Source organism: Microcaecilia unicolor, unplaced genomic scaffold (assembly GCF_901765095.1).
Source record: "Microcaecilia unicolor unplaced genomic scaffold, aMicUni1.1, whole genome shotgun sequence".
In the NCBI taxonomy this organism is placed as follows: Eukaryota; Metazoa; Chordata; class Amphibia; order Gymnophiona; family Siphonopidae; genus Microcaecilia; species Microcaecilia unicolor.
In genome coordinates this window covers 76,552-101,604 of record NW_021963234.1, presented here as the reverse complement: position 1 = coordinate 101,604, position 25,053 = coordinate 76,552, and the positions used below count along the sequence as shown (strand labels likewise).

At 43.3% G+C, this 25,053-nt stretch overlaps 1 protein-coding gene across 3 annotated transcripts in view; it reads left to right on the top strand.

Moving 5' to 3' along the window:
• The window catches only part of LOC115459096 (AMP deaminase 3-like), a 99,147-nt gene that overhangs the window by 29,392 nt on the left and 44,702 nt on the right, over positions 1–25,053 (top strand). For all 3 annotated transcript variants that reach the window (XM_030188961.1, XM_030188960.1, XM_030188962.1), the window contains 4 exons: positions 2,803–3,010; positions 6,747–6,912; positions 16,532–16,751; positions 18,433–18,562. In XM_030188961.1, coding sequence (XP_030044821.1) covers positions 2,803–3,010; positions 6,747–6,912; positions 16,532–16,751; positions 18,433–18,562 — 724 coding nt within the window. The remainder of the gene's footprint in view (positions 1–2,802; positions 3,011–6,746; positions 6,913–16,531; positions 16,752–18,432; positions 18,563–25,053) is intronic.

Sequence of the window (25,053 nt, the reverse complement as noted above, 5' to 3'; positions counted from 1 at the left end):
CAGCTTGTCCCATTTTCCCAGCAGTAGGCACATTGGTGCTGTAGGTCTAGTGTGATATTTATAGCCTTGTGTTTCCATAGGTAGTATTGCTACGTTTGAGTCCTGGGAGTTAGAGCGGTAATGGTGTGATGTTTGCTGTATAGGTTTTCAGTGTCTTTTTCCAGGGTTTTATGTTATTTCACATATGGCTCCTTTTACAAAGCCACGCTAGCGATTTCAGTGCAGCCAATATGACAAAGCCTATTCAATTCCTTTGGGCTTTGTTGCATTTGCCACACTGGAATCACTAGCACAGCTTTGTAAAAGGAGCCCATAGTGTCTGGTCCTATTTGAAAGCAGGCTCAGGGGCAAGTGCTGCCTTTAACCCTTGCCTCCCAAAAGGAAAAAGGGTCAAGACAGTGGTCTCCACAGCCTATAGGGTCACCACACAAATAACTCATCTGCTTAAAAAAAAAAAGTGTCTGTCAGTGAAAGGAGCATTTGCTGTTCCTGAAGTGTTAATTACAATGTGAGTATTTTTGTATGATGGATTTTAAGGGGGATAGCTCCATCGTTGGGGAATATAGTTTTCTAATACAGAACTAGAGCTTCAGGATTTGTATTGAGATTTTGTCCAATTCTTTAGAGAATCCAGACTTCATTTCCACAAAGAAGAATTTGTTGACTGATGTAGTCAATTATAAAGGTAGTTTTACTGGGTAGCTGGAACTGGCTGGAGGGAGGAGGGTTTCTTTATGCATAAAAGGCCACGGTGCCTTATATTGCTAATTTTGAAGTGTGGAGATGGGGGAAGGTGTGTGTAATGTTGTGGTGTGGACATGATATGTGGAAGTGTCAGTTTGGCTTGCCCCCTTGTTGCCACCCCAAATATTTCTTGCCCTTTCATCTCTGGTATACCTATCCCAATTAAAGATGAGGCTAAAATCCTCAGGGTCATCATTAATAATCGCCTTATTAAACATCATATTTCTTTTATTGTCAGTAAATCTTTTTTTGTTCTTTAGCAGATTCGTCTTGCAAGGTCCTTCTTTGATAAACCTTCATTTTGCCTTCTTATCCACTCTTTTGTCATTTCTTATTTCAATTGTTGTAACTCTATACTCCATGGTTTAGCACATTTCCAATTACGTCAGTTACAGCTCATAGAGAACATCTCTATCAAATTAATATATGAGCAAAGAAGTTTGATAGTGTTACTTCTCTCCTACAGGATTGCTTATAAAATTCTTGTTCTAACCTTCCACATTTTCTGGTATGGTTTTCCTGTCTTCTTTTCGAACATCTATTCTATTCTATTGATGTTTTATATACCCACCATTTTCCAATTGGGATTCATAGTGGTTAACAGTCAAGATAACCTTTAACATCTGAAGGAGATAGGTTCTACCCATCAGCATTTTCTTGTCCCCTCCAGATCCATTCACACTTCTGTAGATCCTCCACCTTTTCTGTCTGGAATGCTATCCTCCTGCCTCTAAGAACTGAACTTTCATCCAGCTATCCTTAAAGCACACTTTTTCTCTAAGGCATTTCCAAGGTAACCTTAATAATCCCAGCCTCTCCCCTCCAGTTCCTGTTCCTTTATAGCAATAACTCTCCCTCCATTCTCCTGACTCCTTTTTCACTACCCTCCCCACCGTGTGTATCCCACCTCTTTATTAAAGCATACTTTTCCTCCTTCATTGATATTTTCCCTGTGTATCTTCAGAATCCTTTTGTATCTCTCCCTCCTCTTTTCAAAATCTAATTTATGATTGCTTGTAAACCGCTTAGATAACTGTTTTACTTGTAGTATATTAAATAAATGTGAACTGTCAAGTGGATGTAAGGGTGGAAGTTTCCCCGCCAGAAAGGTCGCAAGCGGAAAGCTGACTTTCCAGAGAGTACCTGGACTTTACACAGGTTCAAATTGAGCTCTTGGAAAACAGTTCCAGCCCAGTGCCATTGGATGACCTTGTGTAACTAAGTCCTGACTCAATCCTACTTGTTGATGGAACCCCCCCCCCCCCTATTTTTCCTGCAGTTTAGTTTTTATCAAGTTTTCTGTAACATCTAAATGCTAGCAATTTACACAGTCATTCAAGTTATCTGTGCTCCACAGTAGCATCTTAATATGTAACAGCTGCACAAAACTAGTTGGATTGTCAAGATATCCACAATGATATGCATGAGATAAATAATCATAAACGCATTTGCACAGATTGCATCTCATGCATACTCATTATAGATATCCTGAAAGCTCAGCTGACTGCGGTATCCTCAAGACAAGTTTGGGAGGGCCTGCCTTAGGTGTCCTTTTACTTAGCTGCGAGAAAAAGGGCCCTGCAGTAACAGCGGGGGCCACTTTCCCCATGTGTCAGGGCCCTGAAGTACATAAATATTGTCCCCCCCCCACACAATGGCCATGTGGTAATATAACCATTGAGGTGACAGTAAGGGCTCCTGTGGTAACCCGGCGGTAACCAGGCAGCATGCTGGATCCAGAACTACCACCGCTGGCCATGTTGGGCCAATGGTAGTTCTGGGATAGCGTGCGGTAAGTCCGTGTTGGGCTTACCGCCGCTTGGAAAAAGGGCCCCTTAGTGAATCAAGCCCCTAGATGGAAAGGCCTCATTGAATACCCCTACAGGGCTCCATTTTATTAAGGACAGTCTACTGGATTCTTTTTCCATCTTCCATGTACTAGTTACACAGCACAAGCAACTCTGTTTGTTACTCTGTGGGGTTATTTCTGTAGAATACACTTAGGTGGTATGTACTCAAACTAAATGTTTGTCTTATTCTTTACTGTGGGTATCATAGGAGGAAAAGTTTCAAGATCATCAGGTCCCAGTCCCTGTCGCTGCAAATTCAAGACTGGAAGGGTTCATCAGCCACTCCCGTTATGTCACCAGTCACTCCAGTTCAGCCAGCCCTTGCCACAGTTCCAGATGCTGTTGAGACAATAGAGCTACCATATGAGGTTCCGGAGTTCCAGAGAGTCACCATTAGTGGAGATTACTGTGCAGGGGTAAGAAATATAGAATTTTCCAACACATTTAAATAAATACTTATACTGTATATCTGTATTTTTTTTCACAAGTGATTTTCATTAGGCACAGCACAATAAGCACTTCTGACTGGGTGCCAGCAGTGTGGAAAGCAGATATGGTAAAAGGTTAGTGTAGTTCTCAAACTCAGTGGTTCCCAAATCTGTCCTGGGGTACCCCCAGCCAGCCATTCAGGTTTTCGGGATCTCCGCAATGTAGGCCAGTGGTTCCCAAACCTGGTTCTGGAGGCCCCCAGCCAGTCAAGTTTTCAGGATATCCACAGTGAATATTCATGAGAGAGAATTGCATGCAGTGGAGGCAGTGCGTACAAATTTCTCTCATGAACCACTGATGTAGGCAGTACATGCAGATCTACTCATTAATATTCATTGTAGAGATCCTGAAAATCTGACTGGCTGAATGTCTCCCAAAACAAAACAAGTTTGGGAACTGCAGCTCTAGGTTGTACATGTGCTATATGTAATTTTAATCCATGTTGACATACATTTGAATGAAAAGTATGACAAAATCTACTTCATTTTATACTTTGAATCCTTAATCCTATCAACTGTCAAAAAGGTGTTTGCATTCTTAGAAAGACTCCTGGACAGCTGGCCTGGTAGCGCTGCAGCAGTGTTTGCATTGCCCTGCTGGGAAGGGCAAGGTAGCAGAGACACCACACCCAGACCTTGGGTGGAAAAGGTCATTGTGATAATTACCATGGAGTGGTAACACCCAGAGTCCAGATTCATAGCCCATTATTGCAGGGTTCTGGAAGGATCCCTGGTGATGTTACAGTAAATTGGATCAGGACGAATTCAGCAGGTATTTGCACCTAAAGGCTCCCAGGGCCACATTCCGGCCCTGGTTCTGATCGTGCTGGAAGCCCGAAGAAGCAGGAGGAAACCGCTGGCTGAAAAAAGCAAAAAGAAAGTCATGTTTTTCATGAACCAGTAACAAAGCTGCTATTAAAAGAACCTGCAGCACCTTCATACTGCAGTACAAATGGCAGAAAAATAGTGATGGTAAAGCAAAACCATTAATCAGTCTCAGTCAGGGCCACGTCCTACCCTGCAGTTCTGAAGGGTGATAAACCTGCTGTGTCTGCAAAGAGTACAGTTTTAAGGAGCTTTCACTTCTGCTGACAAATTACTGCTGCATTACTGCAGGAGATAAGTGAGAATTCTGCTTTATTTCTAACCGCATAAAATGCTCCTGTCTCTAGCCTGCTTTTTAGAAAACCAAGTTTTATTGTTGCTTTTTTTTCCCACTGCTGCTGCATTGCATTAAGCAGTTGCTGTCTGTCAGTGAAATCCTCTTCATAACCTTTTTATGGTGATTATGAGAGAAACCACAGGTTGGCATGCCTGAAACCAATGCCTAGTTTGCCTATGCCTTAATCCTGCCCTGACTGCAGCTCTGAGAGAGATCCTCCTGCCCCCTTCCCCCATCTTTGGTTAACATGGTGTTATAGGAGCCCTTTCAGTCCTAGCTACGTGGCTGTTCATACCATATAAATACACTTGAATAGGTAACTATACTACATTATTCTCAATTGATACAGATTGGGAAGAGTTTGTGGATAAATCAAACTGGATTTCATTGGGTGTATAGACTGACACTTATCCCTGTCTGAGGGCTGAGTAGCTCTCATAAGTTGGCAGATACATATAAGATACGTAGAGGCAGGGAAGGGCCAGGTGTACTAAACCAGCGGTTTCCAAACTGTTGCTTATAACTCCAAAATGGGTCACAAAAGGTAAACATGGCCATCGCCCCCTTACCAAACCTTCCCCCCCCAGACAGTGATGATATTGAACTGTGTAGGATGATGGTACACTACACTTCATCCAACGACATGGTCTTGACAGGTGGTGAGGAAACAGCAGTAGCATCCATTGGTTAATGCTGCAAATTGAACTGAAGCAGAGACAGGAAGAAAGGTAGGGCTGGGGTCATGCTGATTGTAGAAAACAATTAAATAATGAATTCCCTTTTATACTAGTTAGCACAATTACATATTTTTAATATGCATTAGCATTTGACTAAAACTGAACCGAAGATCACTAATGTTCCGGTATGTGAGGTGTTCATTTCTTTTTTAGGAGCCATGGTTGATAGTTGCCTTTATTGTCACCATCCAGAAGTGGATTGACCATTTGGGTAACCGGACAGTGCCCGAGGGCCCAGATGCTCTTCCCAGTTGCCTGCCGCTGCTGCCCATTACAACAGGCCTGGTTCTACCTTGAAGGTCCTGGTGGTCTAGATGCCTGTGCGGGGGGGGGGGGGGGGGCAGAAAAGAACAACACTGTTTCCTGCCTGCTTCCACTATTCTGGCTGGCGCTGCCGTATTTTAAAAATGGCTACAGAGACTCCCTGCGGCAGTCTCATGAGACTGTCGAGAAATGTGACATTAGCATGAGAAGTCTTGGTCGCCATTTTGAAAACACGGCGGTGCCAGGCAGAATATTGGTAGTGTGCAGGAAAAGAGTGGAGTTCATTCCTGCTTCCAAAGAAGCCACTAGACCACTACTACTACTTATCATTTCTATAGCGCTACTAGACGTACGCAGCGCTGTACACTTGAACATGAAGAGACAGTCCCTGCTCGACAGAGCTTACAATCTAATTAGGACAGACAAACAGGACAAACAAGAGATAAGGGAATATTAAGGTGAGGAAGATAAAATAAGGGTTCTGAGCAAGTGAATAAGGGTTAGGAGTTAAAAGCAGCATCAAAAAGGTGGGCTTTTAGCTTAGATTTGAAGCTAAAACTTGTGACTGTGGCCATGATTACCATGACTTTTCTAGACCACCAGGGCCCTTCAAAGTAGGACTGGGAGGGGCCCACTGAGGCTCGGGGAACTGTGGTGTATGGGAGGGGTGCGGCAGCACGGTGGCGGGGGGGGGGGGGGCAGATCACCCTGCCTGGAGGCTCAGAAGTCCGCCCCTGTCACAATCTGTCTTCCAACATCTCTTCAGTAAGCAATTTTTCAGTCAATCGTCACCTTCTCTAAATAGCTTCTATGAGGTGATTTTTGGGAAGGATAGTAGGTATCAGTGCTTTGGATCAGAAAAGATCTGTGAAATGCAGGAATCCAAGCAGAATGCACTATAGCACACAGCACTGAGGTGCAAATTAAGAGATCTTTCACTTTAGCTTTGAACTGTTCGCAATAAAAAAAATCATTTCAATGTTGGGCAGTACGGTTCCATGTGATCCTAAGTGGTGCTTGTTGGGTTGGGGCAATAGGAGGGGGAAGAGATGGCAATGCAGACTAAAACGAATGGGTATGGCTGCGGCGAAAGCTATGGTGGCCTTAAATTGGAAACAAACAAAGGGCCCCACGGGGAAGGATTGGGTGGAGAGGCTTAAGATAATAGCGGCTATGGAAAAGATGACGGACAGGCGTAGAGGGAGATATTGTTCCACTGCTGATGAATGGACGCAATTGGAGACACTCTTTACTGGGAACATAGAGAGTAGGATTGTTTAAGCTACAGTTTTGAAGGGTGGGAAGGGTGGGGGGTGGAGGGAAAGGTGGGGGGGAGGGAGGGGGGGGGGTGGAGGGGGGGAGGGCGAAAACACTTGTGGAACTGGACTGAAGTTTACCTTGTTGGAAAGTTGGGGGAGTCATGGGCTCCAAACTGTTGTTACATTGATTGATGTTCAATAAAAATTTATAAATTAAAAAAAAAAAAAAAAATTTCTTGTAGGTCACTGTAGATGATTATGAACAGGCTGCTAAAGGTCTTGCGAAAGCTCTACTCATTCGGGAGAAGTATGCCCGGCTGGCCTACCACCGCTTTCCTAGAACAACTGCAAAGTACCTGTGCTCCATGCGTGATGAGAACCGTACACTGGAAGATGAAGTTTTTCCAGGTGGGCTCCTTCTGTCCTTTGCCGCATGTCAGTGTTATAAACGTAGATGACTTTATTGGTGATAAACTTGTGACTCTGGCCATGATTACCATGACTTTTCTAGAACACTGTTTCCCAGGTCTTTACAATAGTGTGGTTATTTGATCAGTAGCAAATAAATCTCTGGAATATAGTTTTATTGAAGCTAGAGTTTGATATGACCTGAGCTTGGATATGAGGTAACTAGATGGGGTGAAAGGCAGGATAATCTTTGGATGTAAAATTTCTATAGGAGCAGTTCCAGCTTCTGCAGCACAGTTACATACAATGAAACCATAACAGTTAGAGAATTCTTCCTTTCCAACTGCTTCTCCATTCTCTACTCTCACCACCCCCAACAGCCCCACTCCCCATGAGTACCTCCTACCCTTCCAACTAACCAATCTCCCAACATAACCCACCAGAGTTACCTGTCCACCGCTAGCTGTGCAGTGGAGAGGTAGCTTAATGTTTAGTGAAATGGGCTGAGAACCTGGGGAACTGGGTTTGATTCCCACTGCAGCTCCTTGTGACCCTGGGCAAATCGCTTAGCTCCAGGTACAAAAATTTAGATTGCAAGCTCACTAGGGATAGAGAATGTACCACAGAAAGGCAGTATATCAAATCCATGACCCTTTACCCAGCTACCCTCATCTTTCTAGCCATTATTACCTCCCCAACAAAAACTACCACAAAAGGTATTCAATCCTCCCAAATTAATCCTCATCCCCCCCTCTAAGTTGGAAAGAATACAACGAGCCATATTCTGCTTGCTTCCCCCACTTGTTTCTATATCTAGTGGTTTGATATTGCTGCATGTGCTGGCATACATATTTTACAAAAAGCTTTGCATTAAGCAGAGTCTTTTGTAAAATACTCAAGAAATTATTCTATTTCCCACATGGAGCTCCTATACAAAATGGGGTTTCACATATGAAGGTAGTAGGAGCATCAGAAGAGCAAATCAGGAAGAGGATAAAAAAAAAAAATAAGGGCATGTGGCTATAATAAAAATGGTACCACCATTGTTCTAACAATGTGTTAAAATATAAGAAATAGATTGGGGGGGGGGGAGGAGAGGAGGGGAAGAAAGGAGACCTAGAAATTAACCAAAAACAGGAAGTCAGTGAGTCCAGACATTAACATACTCCTAGGGAAATATCAGCTGGTGAGTTTATCTTTAAAGCTTTGAAGGCTCATTGTTTGAGGATAGGCTGATACTTGGCATAGGGTGTTGGAACAAACCTGGTGAAGGTGTGGTTGCTTCCCTATAAATAGATAACATTGATAAAACCAAACTCGTTTTTCTATTAAGGGCAGGCGTAGTGATGTTTTTATAGTTTACACCAGATCAGTGGTACTGCTGTATCTTTTCTCTGCCCTAGCTGTGGATGCCAAGAACTTCTTGGCAATGGCTCCTTTCCTTCCAGGGCTTCCTGGCTCACAGAACAGAGGTCCCCAGCAGGAAGGTGACAGCAGTAGGCCAGAATAGTGACAGCAGAGAATGGATAGGGACTGGGCAGAGATGAGGAGGGAGAAGGCTGGTGGAGAGATTGAACGAAGAGATAACTAGAAGGGTGAGACGGATATGGAATGGTACACAGCAGTTTGGAATCTGCTGTTTTCCCCTCCTTTTTAGTTTATTATTTAATTCCTTTTCTCATAATATTTCTTTCCTTTTTTTACTTTGTTTCATGCTTCATCTGTCCTATTGGTTTCGTAGTTCTTTTCAAACTTCTTACAATGGTAATTTAATTGTAGACCACCTAGATGGTTACCGTTGTGTGGTATATCAAATTTTAATAAAACCTGGAAGTCAGAGCATGGAGCTGAAGGTACTACAATAATGTCATTTAATTCTGGCATTTATAATCTGCTTAACCACTTGTTTCTATATCACACTTTATAAGCAGGTACTTTCTCTATTCCTAGAGGGATCACAATCTTGGCTTTTGTACCTGAGGTAAAAGAGGGTTAAGGGGCCCTTTTACTAAGCCGTGTAAGCATCTACACGTGCCCAACGTTCGCCAAAATGGAGTTACCACCCAGCTTGGCTCTTGCGGTAATTTCATTTTTGGTGTGTGTCCGATATGCGCATCCAAAAAATAATTTTAATTTTGGATGCGCATATCAGACGTGCGCCAAGTGTCATTTGATGCACGTAGGTCATTACCGCCTGGTTACTGCGTGAGCCTTTACCACTAGGTCAATGGCTGGCGGTAAGGTCACAGACTCCAAATGGACTCGTGGCAATTTTGATTTTGCCGCATGTCCATTTTCAGCAAAAATTTTAAAAAGACCTTTTTTATAGTCGCGCTGAAAAATGGACTGGCGCGTGCCCAAAACCCACGCCTACACTACCGCCAGCCATTTTTCAGCGCACCTTAGTAAGTGGACCCCTAAGTGACTTGCCCAAGGTCACAAGGAGCTGTAGTGGGAATTGAATCCAAGCTACCAGGATCAAAATCTGCTGCCTTGACCATTAGGCCACACCTTCCACAGGCTTTGGCAGGTGCTAACAGATGAGAGCTCTCACAGTGTGGGGGGGTCTCTTTCTATATAATAATTCTCACCACCAACGTTTTAATGTGTCTGCCTGTGTCCGTGGCGCCTTCGAAGTTGCTGAGCTAGGCTCCGTTGCCAGGCTGACGTCACTCACAGCTGATTCCCAGGCAGGGGGAGGAGTAGGGAAACATGCGGAGCAAGTGGCAGGGAGCGGCGCATCAAACAACGACCCTCCTCTCCCCTGCCCCCCCTCCTGCAGCCACATGTCCTGTGACCCTCCTCTCCCCCTGCCCCCCCTGCAGCCACCCATGTCAAGGGACACTGCTCTCTCACCTGCCCCTCCTTCATCCACCCAGGTTGTGTAACCAATTCTTCGGCGCAGGCAGGAAAGATCCCCGGTCCTGCCTGCCCACTGCTGGCGCTGGTGCTGATGCTCCCCCGCTGCCGGATCACTGTTCAAAATGGCCGCCGATACTTACAAGGGCAGCCTCCAAGACTTCAGCAGAAGTCTCGCGAGTCCGCCATTGGAAGTCTCTGTGGCCATTTTGAACAGCGATCCGGCAGCGGGGGAGCGTCTCAGCGCCAGCAGCGGGCAGGCAGGACCGGGGATCTTTCCTGCCTGCCCTGAAGAATTGGTTACACAACCTGGTTGGATGAAGGAGGGGCAGGTGAGAGAGCAGGGTCATTGGACATGGGTGGCTGGAGGGGGGCAGGGGAAGAGGAGGGTCGCAGGACATGGGTGCCTGGAGGGGGAGAGGGGAGAGGAGGGTCGTTGGACATGGGTGGCTGGAGGGGGGTCAGGGGGAGAATAGGGTCGCAGGACATGGGCGGCTGCAGGGGGGCAGGGGAGAGGAGGGTCGCTGGACATGGGTGGCTGCAGGGTGGGGCAGGGGGAGAGGAGGGTCACTGGACATGGGTGGCTGCAGGGGGGGCAGGGGGAGAGGAGGGTCGCTGGACATGGGTGGCTGGAGGGAGGGGGTGGTGAGACCAGAGAGGTGTGGGGGTGGAAGGGGGGCCTCAGACCATAAAGGGAGGGGGGAGGGGCACACACTCACTCACTCTCTGTCTCTCACATACACTGTCTCTGACACACTATCACACTCTCCATCTCTCACACACACTCTCTCTCAAACATACACTCCGAGGAAAACCTTGCTAGCGCCCGTTTCATTTCTGACAGAAACGGGCCTTTTTTACTAGTCTGATTTATAAATTAAATGTGACAACAGTTGACTTAGAGGTAGCAGAGGATCAGAAAAGTAACTTGAGATTTTCTCTGTGTGGAACAAAGAAAAGAATGCACTTGTCTGGTGAACATTGTGTCTGGGTATACACTAGGGTATAATCTGAGTACAACATAACCTTTGTACTCAGAAGGAAACTCTGCACCATGGATGCTTTTGTTTTAAGCAAATCTTTATCTGTACATAAAACAAAATAAATTTGCATTGATTTTGTTGAACCTGTTGAGAAGAATTGCATTGGTGCAAACCTCTAGTGATGACCTTTCCTTTCCACTGCTTTTCTAGATTTTACAAGCCAGTTGTAAGGCGTGGCCAAGCCAAACATTTTTATTTTGTTTAGTCTCCTATGTCAATTATGGGCTTTTTGGTTTTATGTAGGTTTTGAAAATTTTTTGCATGTCATTTCAGGTTTAAAATGGCGTAAAACAAACATGTAAATATTAGTGACATTTCCCGTATTGTTTTAAACAAATGCACGTCCCTATAGTTCATAACCAGTAACATTTACATGCCAAACGTGAGCGCAGAGGACTAGAATACTGGCATCTTTGAAGATGGATGTACACATGGGACTAGGTTCAGTAAATGGTGCTGAAAACAATCCACGCAGAGTGGTATTCTATAAACAGCGCTCCGAGTTGCACGCCATTTATAGAATAGGTAATAGTGCTGATTTCCATGCCAAACTTTGGGGGGCGAGGCTTTACATTAGCTTAAACCTGGTTAAAATCCTGGTGCATAAGTTAGGAGCAGATCCCCAGAATTAGTAATACTGTGCGCATCTTTTGTAAACACCCCTGATCCACCCTTCCCCTCCCATGGCCACACCCTCTTTTGTGTTTGGATCTTTGTAGAATAGTACTTAGCAAGATGTGCTTGCAAATCCAAATTGTTGCCAATTAGCACCAATAATGGTTAACACCCAGTTATTGGAACTAATTGGCTTGTTAGCCAATTTAGTTGCATATGCATTTTAGGATTGCATTCTGAAATTTGCACACAGGGCTGGCTCAAGGGATAGTGGTGCCGTGGGCCAACTTGCTTTGGCGGAGCCCTCCACCCCCATGGAATTCCTTCTGACACCCCTTCCCTCCTCCCCCCTCCTCTCCTCCTCCTGTGGGTTCGGCATCTCTCCCTATTGTGGGCTGGTAGAATGTAGCTTGTCATACTGCTGCTGCTCCCACTGGCAACCAAGATAAATTTCACAAGATGACGGAGGAGTGAGAGAGGTGAGGGAACAGTACCAGACCCACAGGGAAAGGGAAGAGAGAAGGGGAGAGACTGGATTGAGAGGAGGAGGAGAAAAGGCTTAACCTGTAGGCAAGGTGAGGCAGGGTATTTTTCTGCCCTTAGTCACTGGCACCCTGGGCCAGAGCCTTACGAGGTCCAATGGTTTGCACGCCATTTATAGAATCTGAGGGATGGTGGAGTCTGGGCAGAGTATAGGTGGGGTACATTATAGAATACAATAATTTATGTGCCTGTTGGCAATTTAGGCAATGAGCATTTACACCAGCTCTATGGTATAATAATAAAAACGTCTTTTTTGGCAGTGCTTCACTCAGCTGAGACCTGGAAGTCCCTGAGCCAATCACAACGCATTCAGCCGAGCTAAACGTGCTGTGATTGGCTCAAAGACTTCTTGGACTCTCAGCTGAGTGAAGCACTGCCAAAAAAGACGTTTTTATTATTGCAGGGGGGAATGACAGCCAAAATGGACATTTTTTTTTGGGAGGGGCGTCCATTTTGGCTGCCATTTTGGCGGAGCAGGTGGGGGAAGAGAGGTTGGTGGTTGAGAGGCGAGGATAGTGGAGGGCAGACTTATACGGTCTGTGCCAGAGCCGGAGATGGGAGGCGGGACTGGTGGTTGGGAGGCGGGAAATACTGCTGGGCAGACTTGTACAGTCTGTGCCCTGAAAAAGGCAGGTACAAATCAAGGTAAGGTATACACATATGAGTTTATCTTGTTGGGCAGACTGGATGGACCATGCAGGTCTTTTTCTGCCGTCATCTACTATGTTACTATGTTCCCCCCTGCAATAATAAAAACGTCTTTAGTGTATGCCAGGGTTTACTACTTGCTCGTTAATGGCTCGTTAATGGCTCATTAAGGGCTCGTTAAGTTTAGTGCATCTGGCCTTCAGTTGATTATGTGTCATCTAGAAGTTTACTTTAAAGCCCACTTCTTTAGATCTGTGTTCAGCTAATATGAAAAGAAATTTTTTTTAATAGTTGTATTCTTGTATTAATATTAACTGTCTTGTAATACTTCTTCTTAATTTGTTATGTAAGCTGCATTGAACCTGATCTTTCTTGGTAAAATGCGGGATAGAAATGTCATAATAAATAAATAAATAAAATAAAAATCCAGTCATATTCTGGATTTGCACGCGCAACTTAATTAGCTAACAAGCCAATCAGTGCAGATAATTGCCAATTGACAAGCAATTATTGACACTAATTGGTATTAATTAGAATTTTTGTGCACAGCTGTCTTAAAGGCCCTGTTTACTAAGCCACGCTGTAGGCACACAAAGTTTTTATCCCGTTATGTCTCTATCATTAGCATATGCTAATTTTTAGCACGCCTACAGCACAACTTAGTAAACATGGCCCTAAGTATATTCTGTAAAATAATGCTCATAAATACTAAGGTGCATAGTTGAAAAAGGAGCATGGTCATGGGTGTGGAATGGGTGGGTTGTAGGCATTTCTACAATCTATGCACGTTTTTATAGAATACACTCTGTCCACTCCTAATTTAGGCGTAGGCATTTACACCAAGTTTTATTTGGCGTAACTGCCTGCAACTAAATTTAGTAATGTGGATGGGCGCTAGGCGCATTCTATATGCCATACCTAAATTTAAGCATAGTTTACAGACTACACCTAGGTGTATTTTTTTTACACTGATTTTTTAGGCATGATATATAGAATCAAGCCCATTATTAGTATCTGGTATACTGATCATATTTCTCTATTTTTAAAAGGATTATATTGGTTACCAATTTGGCGTATTAGGTTTAAATGGCCAAGATGGCCGCTGACTAAACATCACGCTGTCGGCTAGCTCCGGGTGACCTAGTTTTAAGAGACTTAACATCGGGCTTAAAATGAGCCATACCTGCGCATCCTGTACACTGCGCAGTCAGCTGGCTCAGTAGGGCTGATTTTGGGCTGACAGGGGGCCGTTGTTGCAAAGATATTGAGCTGCCAGCGGGTCAGACCCGGTCACTGATTGCACGTCGTGCTGCCGTCGCGCTTACCTTGTCTGTGCACTGGGGTGGATCTAGCCTATGATCGGGCTCGACTGGACATCGTGTTGACAGCGGATTTCGGGCTGCTTCAGGACATCGCCCGCACATTGTACTTCCCCTCGCTTGTGCGCCGCGCTTCCTTTCCGGGGCCGCTGGTCTCCCTCTGGTCTGTCCCTGCATGCCTCCGTGCCTGTCAGCGTTTTTGGCGCTGCAGCTTTCGGTTTCCATTTCAGCATTGTGGAGGAGGAGCCCGTCTCGACGCCAATCAGCTGTTCCTCGGAGTTGCTGTGATGGACGTCCCTGGCAGCTGGAGGAGTGCCCCGGCGGTTGAGGAAGCAGAAGACGACTGTTGGTCCGCCATCTTGTTCCCTGCTTGGATGGCTGCATCGCTGTGGAAGTTTGTATCCAGCTTCATTTGTTCCATTTGGGCCCTGCTGGTGTCACGAATTGGGGATCATCTTGCTGGTCTTCTCGGCGTCAGCTTGTTTTTTCTTCTCTCTTCTTGGCCCACCAGGACTTTCATCGGTCATCTCTGTCTTTTTTTCCCTTTCCTTTCCCTTCCTTTCCTGCTCTCCCACCCTAGTTTCTAAATTGTAACTGTAATGTATTTATTTTGATTAGTTCATTGTAAGCCGCTTTGGGGCTGTAACACTATGGCAAAAGGCGGGGTATAAATGTACTGAAATAAATAAATTTTTAGTTTTGATATATAGAGCATTGAGTAATGATGCTCCTCAAAGCGTCGCTTCTGCCTTGAAAATTTTTAGACCTTCCTTCCAGTTCAGATCCTTAAATAAATGATTACTTGATATTTCATCATTTCACCACGTCCATTTTGAAAGATCTCGCATAAGAATGTTTTAAGTAGCTGGGCCTACATTATGGAATTCACTCCCTGAAGAGTTGAAAACAATTCCCAATTTGTTGTCTTTTTTTTGTCCATGTTTGTTTATTCAAAATTTCAATACATTGAAGTAAACAAAGTTTAACAATATTAATTCATTACAGTCAATTGATGCTTGCTTGTAAAAACTGATACCAAATACAAAGCAAAACTGCCTAATCAAAACATTTATGTTTATGTATGTGATTATCTTACTAATTTGTCTTTTTGTAAGAACCTTAAGTTTGTTTTTTTTACAAGCTTTCAATGAATAGATTTTTATAACTGATGTACTGATTTTATGCTGCTGTTTTATTTTATGTTGTGGTGTTTTATTATGTACGTTTTATTATAAACCTTATAGATCTTTTGGATATTGCACTATATAAATTTGTAAATAAATACAAATCTTTTTAATCTGCTACACAGTACTCTGTAGGCAACTGCTTTCCTTCACAGAATAGGAGCTACATAGGCGCCCTCTAACCCCAGGATTCTATAAAGGTCACCCAAATTTGAGAGCGGCCTTGAATTGAGTGTACAACTAAATTTGTTAATGAGCCATTAACATCCAATTGGCTGCTAACAATTATTGGCATTAATTGGTACTAATTTGAATTTTCGTATGCAACTGCCTATGCGCAATTCTATAAAGAACCGCATCTATATCTTCTCATGTGCAACTCAAAAGGGGGTGTGGCCATCAGAGGGGCATGGGTGGGTCAGGGGCATTCCAAAAAGTTATGCACAGTGTTACAGAATTTGGGGGATGTGCGCCCAACTTGTGCACCAGGATTTATGCCAGGTTTCAATTGGTGTAAGTCCTTGTGCCTAAAGTTGGGTTCAGGAATCCATGCTAAGTGCAATTCTGAAAAAAGTGCTCAGCCTGGAGTGAGCTTTATAAACTAGTGCTGAGCTATTGTAAAAATTGCAAAAATAAAGAATTTAAAAAATACATAAAGAATTAAAATAGCGCTGAGTGTGGCTATTTCCTGGTGCCTATTTTTCGGCACCATTTACTGAGTTTGGCCCTAACCCCCGGACTCTATATAGCGTGACTTAAGTTGCACATGCAAATGCATAGTCTAGATTTGCACGCACAACATAATTAGTTAACAAGCCAGTCAGTGCCAATAACTGCCACTTAATCAATTATTGACATTAATTGGCATTAAGTAGAATTTAGGCGCATAACTGTCAAAGCTTATTCTATAATTTGATGCACGTAAATTCTAAGTCGCATAGTTGAATAGGTATGTGGCCATGGGCATGGAATGGGCAGGTTATGAGTGTTTCTAAAATCTATGTGAGTGGTTATAGAATACACCTGGTCTGCATGTAATTCTGCGTGTAATTTAGGCATTGGCATTACACCAAATTTTACTTGGCATAACTGCCTGTGACTAAATTTAGTCACACTGATGGGTGCTCTGCATATTCTATAAACTGCATAGAAATTTAGAATTATTCTATAAAGTACAGCTAAATTTAGGCGTACTTTATAGAATATGCCTAGGCATATTTTGGTGCCGATTTTATAGGCGTAATTTATAGAATCTAGTCCTAAATGCCTAAATATAGGCACACAGTTACAGAATTACTACCTTAACATTTTCATTGAAGCATAGTTTAGATTGTGTAAAAGATACTTAGGATATAATGACAATATATCTCAGCTGGTAATTCTAATCCCACCTTATCTTGTGTTATAGATCTGCATCCACCCCCATGTGAAGGAGAAGATCCTTACAATCTTGAAGATTCTTTCAAGAACCTGGACTGCATGGTGAAGATGAAAGGGGGTATACCCTATGTTTATGATAGCTTCAAAAAGATGCAGAATGAAGAGCCTCGAAGCCTGCCTTACCCAGACTTGGAGACCTACACACTGGACCTCAGCCATATTCTGGCTCTCATTGCCGATGGCCCAACGTATGTCCATTTTTGTAACATACAGTAATTTGATCTTTTCCTATGCTAAAGTGGTTTCAGTTTTAATGATTTAGCACCAGGCTGTTGACTAAAAAGTGCTAGAATAGGCGGTTGCAATGAATGATTTCCATATCCTGAGGCCTCTGATTCAGTCTCAACTAGCATCATAAGGAGCTCTAATTTCTAAGGTTGTTGACTGAATTTAAAAAATGGCAATTTTCAAACGACATCACTTGTAACTAAGCTGCTATCCAGGTAAAACTGGCAGCTGGAAATTGTTCATGCTTTGAATATTTTACTGTCCCCTATTATCAGTTTTGTCCTTGAGCCAGCTATCTGCAACATTCCCTCTCTCCATATCTTCACACTCTGTGTACACATGCATGCGCCCACAGGTGAACAGGGTGAATATGTTCCAAGGTACATATTGCCTGAACAGGAATGTTCAGGCAATATGTACCTTGGAACAGCCTTAGCTTCTTATGTTAATTTAAACTCTAGAGATAGCATCTATCTGTTATTGTCAATTAATAGCTTTAGCTATCATAAAACACCTCAGCATTTCACACCACCTTCTTTGATTCAAGCTTTGCCAAGTACGCACTTAAACCAGTAATGCTTTGGATCATAGGTATCAGCTCTTGTGGGTCAGTGAGTGTTGAGCACTCCCTTTGTTTAGCACGCTCCTTTAATATACCCAGGGAGGGGTTATTATGCTGCAGTTAGCACCCCACTCATTTTGAAAAGTTGGCTGCTGTGCTTTGGAAGAGATTTTGCTCAGTTGAAAACTGGTTGAGGTTTATTTTTCTGGGCTAGTCCTGTGGCTCAGTGCTGTGTGCTGCCATGTAGAAGACCCTCAGTTTGATCCCACAGTGGGGTTTCTGCAGCCCATGTTGGCTGGGATTAGGAATGGCATGGAAACAGCATGACAGGCCTCAGAAGGGAACCTGGGCATGGAGAAATGTCAAGGTCTTCTTTAAGAGTGACAGTGGTGCTATGGGATTCCAGATAATTGCTGCAATGACCAGACTAGGAATAGTGGGAAAGGTGGGTCCATTAAAACAGGGAAAAAATCCCTTGGTAATGGGGAATGAAGACTCATGGTACCGGACCCCAGCATTGATACCAACTGTGTTGGAAGAAAAAGGAGAAAAGAGGAACAGTCAGACCCCTCCCACATCCACAAAATATTTTTGCTTTACTGTGAAACTATAAACTTTACATATCAAAAGACAAAGGATGGTAGTCTCCAAGCTTTCTACTTGTACTGAAATATCCATAAGGCTTCTGATTTTTTAAGTTTTAACAAATAAACACCCATAAAACAGCCCCAGTACAAACAAAATGAAAGTATGTGTTTATTGGATAAACACTGGAAAAACAGCATGTCCCCTGGTACACTCTCACCCCTTCCCTGGCTTATCTTGTATTCTGCATTAATGTGCTTTTTTCTGTTTAAATGTCACAAGTTTACATATTTGATTTCGTCGGCAATTAATAATATCTCTGAAGAGAGGTAAAATGCATTGCCCCCCCCCCCCCAGTCTATCCCTTGGCACCCCCCGAATCCTGGTTACAGCCCTGGTCAATAGTACTGTCTTACTTATTGCATATCTGCCCCAAACTCTCAAAAACATGTGAAGTAAATAGTAAATGCATTTATAAACTGCACTTTCTACAGGAAAACCTACTGCCATCGCAGACTCAACTTTTTAGGATCAAAGTTCAATCTTCATGAGATGTTGAATGAAATGTCGGAACTGAAAGAGCTGAAAAGTGTACCTCACCGGGATTTCTACAATGTTCGAAAGGTACCATTTTGTGAAGAGACTCCTTTACCTGGGTCTTTTGGGTGAAGGCTTCTGCTGGAATATATGATATTAGTAGAATCACAGGAGCCAGCTCTGTGGCTGCTTGAGCACTTCCAATTTTGAGCAACCCCTTGACAATGTCCAAAGAGGGGTAATTTCCACTGGGTTTATCATCCCTAATCATTTTGAAATGTTGACTTCTATGTGTATAATGCCCTTTTAGGGGGCATTCACCCCTGAATTCTATAAATGGTGCCCAAGTTTGCATGCCCAAAATTGCACGCACAAATTAATTGCATAACGAGCCTTTAACTATTAATAATTGGATGCTACAACCAATTATTGAGGTTAATTGGCACATATAAAAATTTGCATGCGCGTCTAGATGTGCGCTATTCAATAACGAATGGTGCCTAACTGTACTAGTGTGTAAATAGTGTGTAACTCAAAAGGGGATGTGTTCATGGGTATGTCAGGGGCATTCTGAAAAGTTGCACATGGATTTGTAAAATATGGCCTGAGCACGTCTAACTTGGGTGTCAGTATTACACCAGGTTTCAGCAGTTAGGCCCAGGAATCGGTGTTATGTGTAATTCTATAAAGAGTGGGTGCCTTTTATGGAATTTTGCTTAAAGCCAATTTTTTGCTGCCTAATTTTGAGCACCATATACTGAATCCAGCCCTCTGTGACTTTAAGGGCGGCTCTCAGTAGGAGACCTATTTACTAAACCGTGTCAAGTGCTTAACCTGGTTTTTAAAGTGCTTTTGTTAGAGGTGCCTAGGTTAATTGGGCAGGAAGGTGCATAGAACAGCGCCTCTTATGTGTGTATATTCACTGCACGCTATTCTATAAATGCGGGCGGAGCCAGGTAGAGGCATGGGTGTGTCTCCAACATATAGAATACATTTTAATTTATACACTTTGCATGGAGCACTCATTTACTCACTGACATGGTTTAAATGGTCATGTCTAAATTTAGACACATCAATTTAGGTTTATGCTAGTATTCTATAATGGCATCTTCGTGCACAGATACCATTATAGAGTTGCGATTAGCTCATGGCATCGGCATCCTTAAGTTATAGAATTGACCCCAGTGGACACTTAGCCTTGCTTGAGAACCAGTATAAATATCTTCACATATGCATTTATTTTATAAAATATGTGTGACTGATGCTCACACCCGTGGAAGAAATTGTTGCACCCTCAGCCTTACCATTTTCAAAACTGAGGAAAGAACAAGATTGCGGCCATTTTCCATGTGGTGCTTGTTCTGTCTGCACGTCGTTCATGAGCATTAAGGAATTCAAACACCCCTGTACTTTCAAAACACACATTTTAAAGCATCAGTTGGACTGCAGCACAGAGCAAATAGATTATATCATCTGCCCATGTTCACTGCTAAATGTGGGAAAACTAAGAGGAAACTCAAGACATGCATGATTAGAACACAAAAGCAATATTAGACGAGGAAATGTAGGAGCTTCACTTGTCCAACATTGCTTAGATTTTTCACACTCATTCTCTGATCTTAGATTTGTTGTTAATAAAATGATCCTCCAAAGGTGCTGTGAAAGCAAAACTTGTTAACTTCTGGGTTAAGCACCCACCTAACACAGAATTTTATTTTAGGGGGTGGAGTAAGGGAGGAGATGAAGAGTGTACTTGCGCTTAACTCTAATACGTCAGATAATGCAGAACAATTAACTACTTTCCATGTTAATGACTGTGCAGCAGCGACGTTTGCCCCACGACTGCGTTTCCCCAAGTGCCAGGATCCTTCCACAACAGTTATTGCAGAGGTCTTGCAGATATTGTGTGTTAATTATTGCAGTTCCTGTGTGTTAACTGCAAAACCTTAACACAGTAAGTAGGAGCCTAATTCTAATTCAAGGTACTTCCATTTAATTGCCCCACTGCTGCGAGGGAACACCTATTCGATAACAGAATCTGGGATCCCCATTTCCATTATAGAATACTAACATAAACCCTCATTGGCATGCCTAAATTTATGCACAACTCTTTATGCCATCTCTATGGTTGGCGTAAACGGGCACATCTAAGAGTACTCTGCAATGAACATAACTTTCACCAAACTGTGTTAAGCACTAACCTCAGCAAAAAATGCCTTACCAAGGGGCATGTTCAGGTGACCTGTGTTAACTTGGGGATTGCTGTGTGCTATCCATGCACTAACAAATAACATTTATTTTTAAGCACTGGGGGGGGGGTCTGGGGACAGAGAATGGGCACATTCTGTGCTAATTGGTTAGTGCATCTACATTGCCTTGCGCTAACTGATTAGTGTGTGAGCCCTTGCCGCCTACATAATGAGTGCCATTAGGGGCTCTTGAGCTAACGGCCACATGCTAATGGGGAAATTAGCATGTGGCCATTAATAAGGGAAATAGGAAAATCAGCCATTTTACCTCTGTGGTAAAAATGGCCTTAGTGCGCAGGAATGACTTGCGTAAGGGCGCGCTATGGCCATTTTATTTTTACTGCAGTTGGGTAAAAGGGCCCCTTAGTATTCTCTAAGTTGTGTGTGTTAAGTAGGAGACATGCCCATGCTCCACCCATGTGTACGACCCCTTGCAGTTACATGTTACAACGATTATGTACTCTTATAGAAGATCGTGCATTAGGAGAGGGGTCTTGATATAGTGTGTATATAGAGTCAGAAATGGAAAAGAAATGTGAACTAGCAAAACAGGTGAAGAAAAATGCTATAAAAGTTGAAAATGAAAAATAAGAAACAATTATAGAGAGGCGGGGACTTAGAAAACACATTTTGAGAACAGTTTAGCCATTGCTGCTTGTTTCCAACAAGATCATACATTTTAGAAGTAGAACAATTTCGTTTTAAGAGTCTCATGTGACAAGTTTTACAACACCTCAAATATATATGTCCTGTAGTAATATCTAACTCACACCCAGTCATACCTCAATATTTTAGGTAACTCACCAATGAGTCATCCATAATTATTGCTACAGTTGAGGACACTAATTATACAAGTTTTATTGACTTCGCAATGAGTTCGCAATCTTTGTTTAACCTGTTTTTCAGTTGCTAGTAGGTCAATGAAATAGATTATTTCAAAACATTGGAAATGAATTTTAGTACTTCCAAATGCCTTAATTTGCATAAGGTTTTATTGAAACGTAGAAAAAATACCGCATTTAAAGACCATATGGCCTATTCAGTCTGCCCATACCAGCTTATAAAGCTCTACAATCCCTTCCTCTTCAAATATCCTCTGTGTTTGTCCCATGCTTTCTTGAATTCAGATACCATCTTCATCTCCACCACTTCCAGTAGGAGGCTGTTCCATGCATCCACTATCCCTTCTGTAAAGAAATATTTCCTTATATTACTTCTGCATCTGCCCCTTTCACCATCATCCTGTGATTTTATCGCAGATCCTGCTTTCCTTTGAAAAAAAGGCCTAACTCCTATGTACTCTTTTATACTTTGGAAGTATTTTGATGTCTGTATAATATCTCTCCTCTCCTGTCTTTCTTCAATAGCATTCATATTTAGATTAAGTCTCTCCCCTTATGTTAAATAATGAAGATCATTAACCATTTTAATATCTACTTCTGAACTGATTCCATCCTGCTTATATCCTTTTGAAGGTGTGGGCTCCAGAATTACATAGGGTATTCCAAACTAAGTCTCACCAGAGATTTATATAGAGGCATTATCATCTCATTTTTCGTATGGACCATTCTTGTCCTGTGCACTCAAGCATCCTTCTAGCTCTTGCCATTAACTTTTCTACCTAATTGTCTACCTTAAGGTAATTAGATATGATCAATCCTAGATCCTGTTCTATTTTCATGCAAAGAAGTACTCCATTCCCTTTACTGTACCTTTCCCTTGGGGTTTTATACCCCAAATGCATTCCCCTGCCTATTTTAGCATTAAATCTTAGCTGCCACACTTGAGACTATTTCTCAAGCTTCACTAGACTCTTCTTGATGTGTTCCACACTTTCCAGGGCAGTGGCGTAGGAAGGGGGGGCGGGGGGCGGTCCGCCCCGGATGCACGCCACTGGGGGGTATCGGCTCCGCGCTGGTGCACTGCCCTCTCTGCCCCGGAACAGGTTACTTTCTGTTTCGGGACAGAGAGAGCAGTGAACCAGCGCGGAGCCGACACCCCCCAGCAACATGCAGTCGGGGCGGATCGGCCCTCCCACCCGTCTCTCGCCGCAGGTATGCGCTCTGGTGGGGGGGGGGAAGGTATGCGCTCCAGGGGGGGTGCGCTCCAGCGGGAGGAGGGTGCGTCGTGCTGCACCCAGGGGGGGGGGGGTGGTGCGCAGCGGCGACCCGCCCCGGGTGTCAGCTCCCCTCGCTATGGCTCTGTTCCAGGGTACGTGCCCTGTTGTATCTTTTGGTATCAGCAAAAAGGCAGTGTTTTCCTGTGGTTATGGGCATGGAATGGGTGGGTCGTAGGTATTTCAGAATTCTATGTGCATTATTATAAAATATACCTGTTCTGTGCCTAATTTAGGCGTAGGGATTTAGGCCAAGTAAAACATGGCCTAAACGGACATAACCAAATTTGGTTGCGTGAAGAGATGCTTGGCATATTCTATAAATCGCGTGGAAATTTAAGCAAATTCTATAAAATTTAGGTGTACTTTAGAGACTACACCTAGGTGTATTTGTTTACCACGTGGATTTTTCAGGCACCATATATAGAATCTAGCCCTTAGTGCTTAAATGTAGGCACCATTTGTGCACTAAAATTATATAGTATGAGCACAAGTGCTATGTGTGTGCTCAGCAGTAGTCTAGAACGTGAGGAGGAAATTCTTTAAATGGTGAAAAAAATTAGGCACCGATTAAAAGTTGGCGCTCAACATTATGAGTGCTCTTTATAGAATAGCATTGAGCACCAAGTTCGCCAGCTGAAACCTGGTGCAAATCCTGGCATGCAAGTTGGGCGTGGATCCCCGCTGTTCTGTAACACTGCATCTCTAGTGAATGCCCCGACCCTCCCATGGCCAACCCCCCCTATTGAGTTGCACACAATCTGATTTAGGTACCCACTGTTTCAGAATAGCACACAGCCATATTAGTGCCCAAATCATAATTAGTGCCAATTAAGTGCTTGTTAACTCCAGTAATTAAAGCCCATTAATTATTTTTATAGGATCTGGGGGATAGAGCATAATGGCAAGAGGGAGGTACATGGACAGGGTATTGGCGTGCTAGATTTTTGTGTGTGTAAATGATGGAATACAGCCATTGAGATGCTAAAGTACTACATTTAAGTGTTCATTTACATCTGCTATTCAGATGCCATAAGTAGGCAACTTATGCCAGTATTCCATACTGGAATCTGGATGCCCAGATGCTGTTAGAGAATTAGCGCTCATCACACTGCAGCATTGTCCCCTTGGTGTAAAAGGAAACAGAGTGAAATAATTCAGAAGACATGAAAGAAAATCATATTCTAATATAGATAAACACAATGGTATATAAAAGAAGCGTAAACAAAGTTAAAGATATATTTACAACAGCTTCTTAAAGAAAACAATAAGCTGTGGCAGTATAAAACTGTTACCAGAACAGCTTATCCTATTCTATGCCTACATAAAACTCTTTAGAAACCTGGGGCCATGAGGTTTAGTGCACCAAAGAGGTTTCTCCTTGTCTTAACACTGCCTGTGCAGCAGCAGCAGCTTTAAACAATTAATATATTTGAAATGCATAAAGGTGAGCACTTTCTGTCCTGGAAATAACTTGTTCTAACTATAGTTTGACCAGTCAGATTCTAGAAATTCATTACTGTGAAACTCTTGGCCTCAGAATGTGACCTGAACCCTCAGGGTGTGCGGGGGGGGGGGGGGGGGGGGGGGGGGGGGGGGGGGGGGGGGGGGATAAATAAACAGAGTAGGGCACCATAAGCAAGGAAACCTGAGCTGAGAAATGTGCCCAGCTCTGCAGCACTGAACCAGCAAGTTCAGCATCTTGGTAATGCGGGCTCTCTGCAAGGGTAGTACAGTAACTCACAATCAACATGCAGGGACAACTGTGTCATGAAAGTACTGCAAGCAGTCCAGGAGAAGCGCCTTTCCATTTGAGAGGGTATAAAGAATAAGGCACAGTTGTTGTGGTTCAGATGAAGAAATGGAACATTGATAGCAGGCCCTAGAAAACAGCGATAGCAGGGTCAGGAGTGACTGAGGATTGTTCCTGCCCCAAAAGTCCCTACCATTGAAGAGGTAGACCCAGGGTGTCTGTAGGCGAGTAGGGTTCTTTCAGGGGGAGGGTCTGTTCAAGGGGTGTCTTTGGGAGTTGATATTCAGAGGTGTTTAACTAGGTAGAAGCCGCTCCTACCCGGATAAGTGCTGTTCACTGGGGCGAAGCACTGATTTTCAGGAACCATTATCTGGATAGTGCATCTGAAACTCTTTACTGACTGCCCTGGTGGGGGAAGGATTATTTTGGATCCCCTATAGGTATGTGTCCTTTTTTAGTT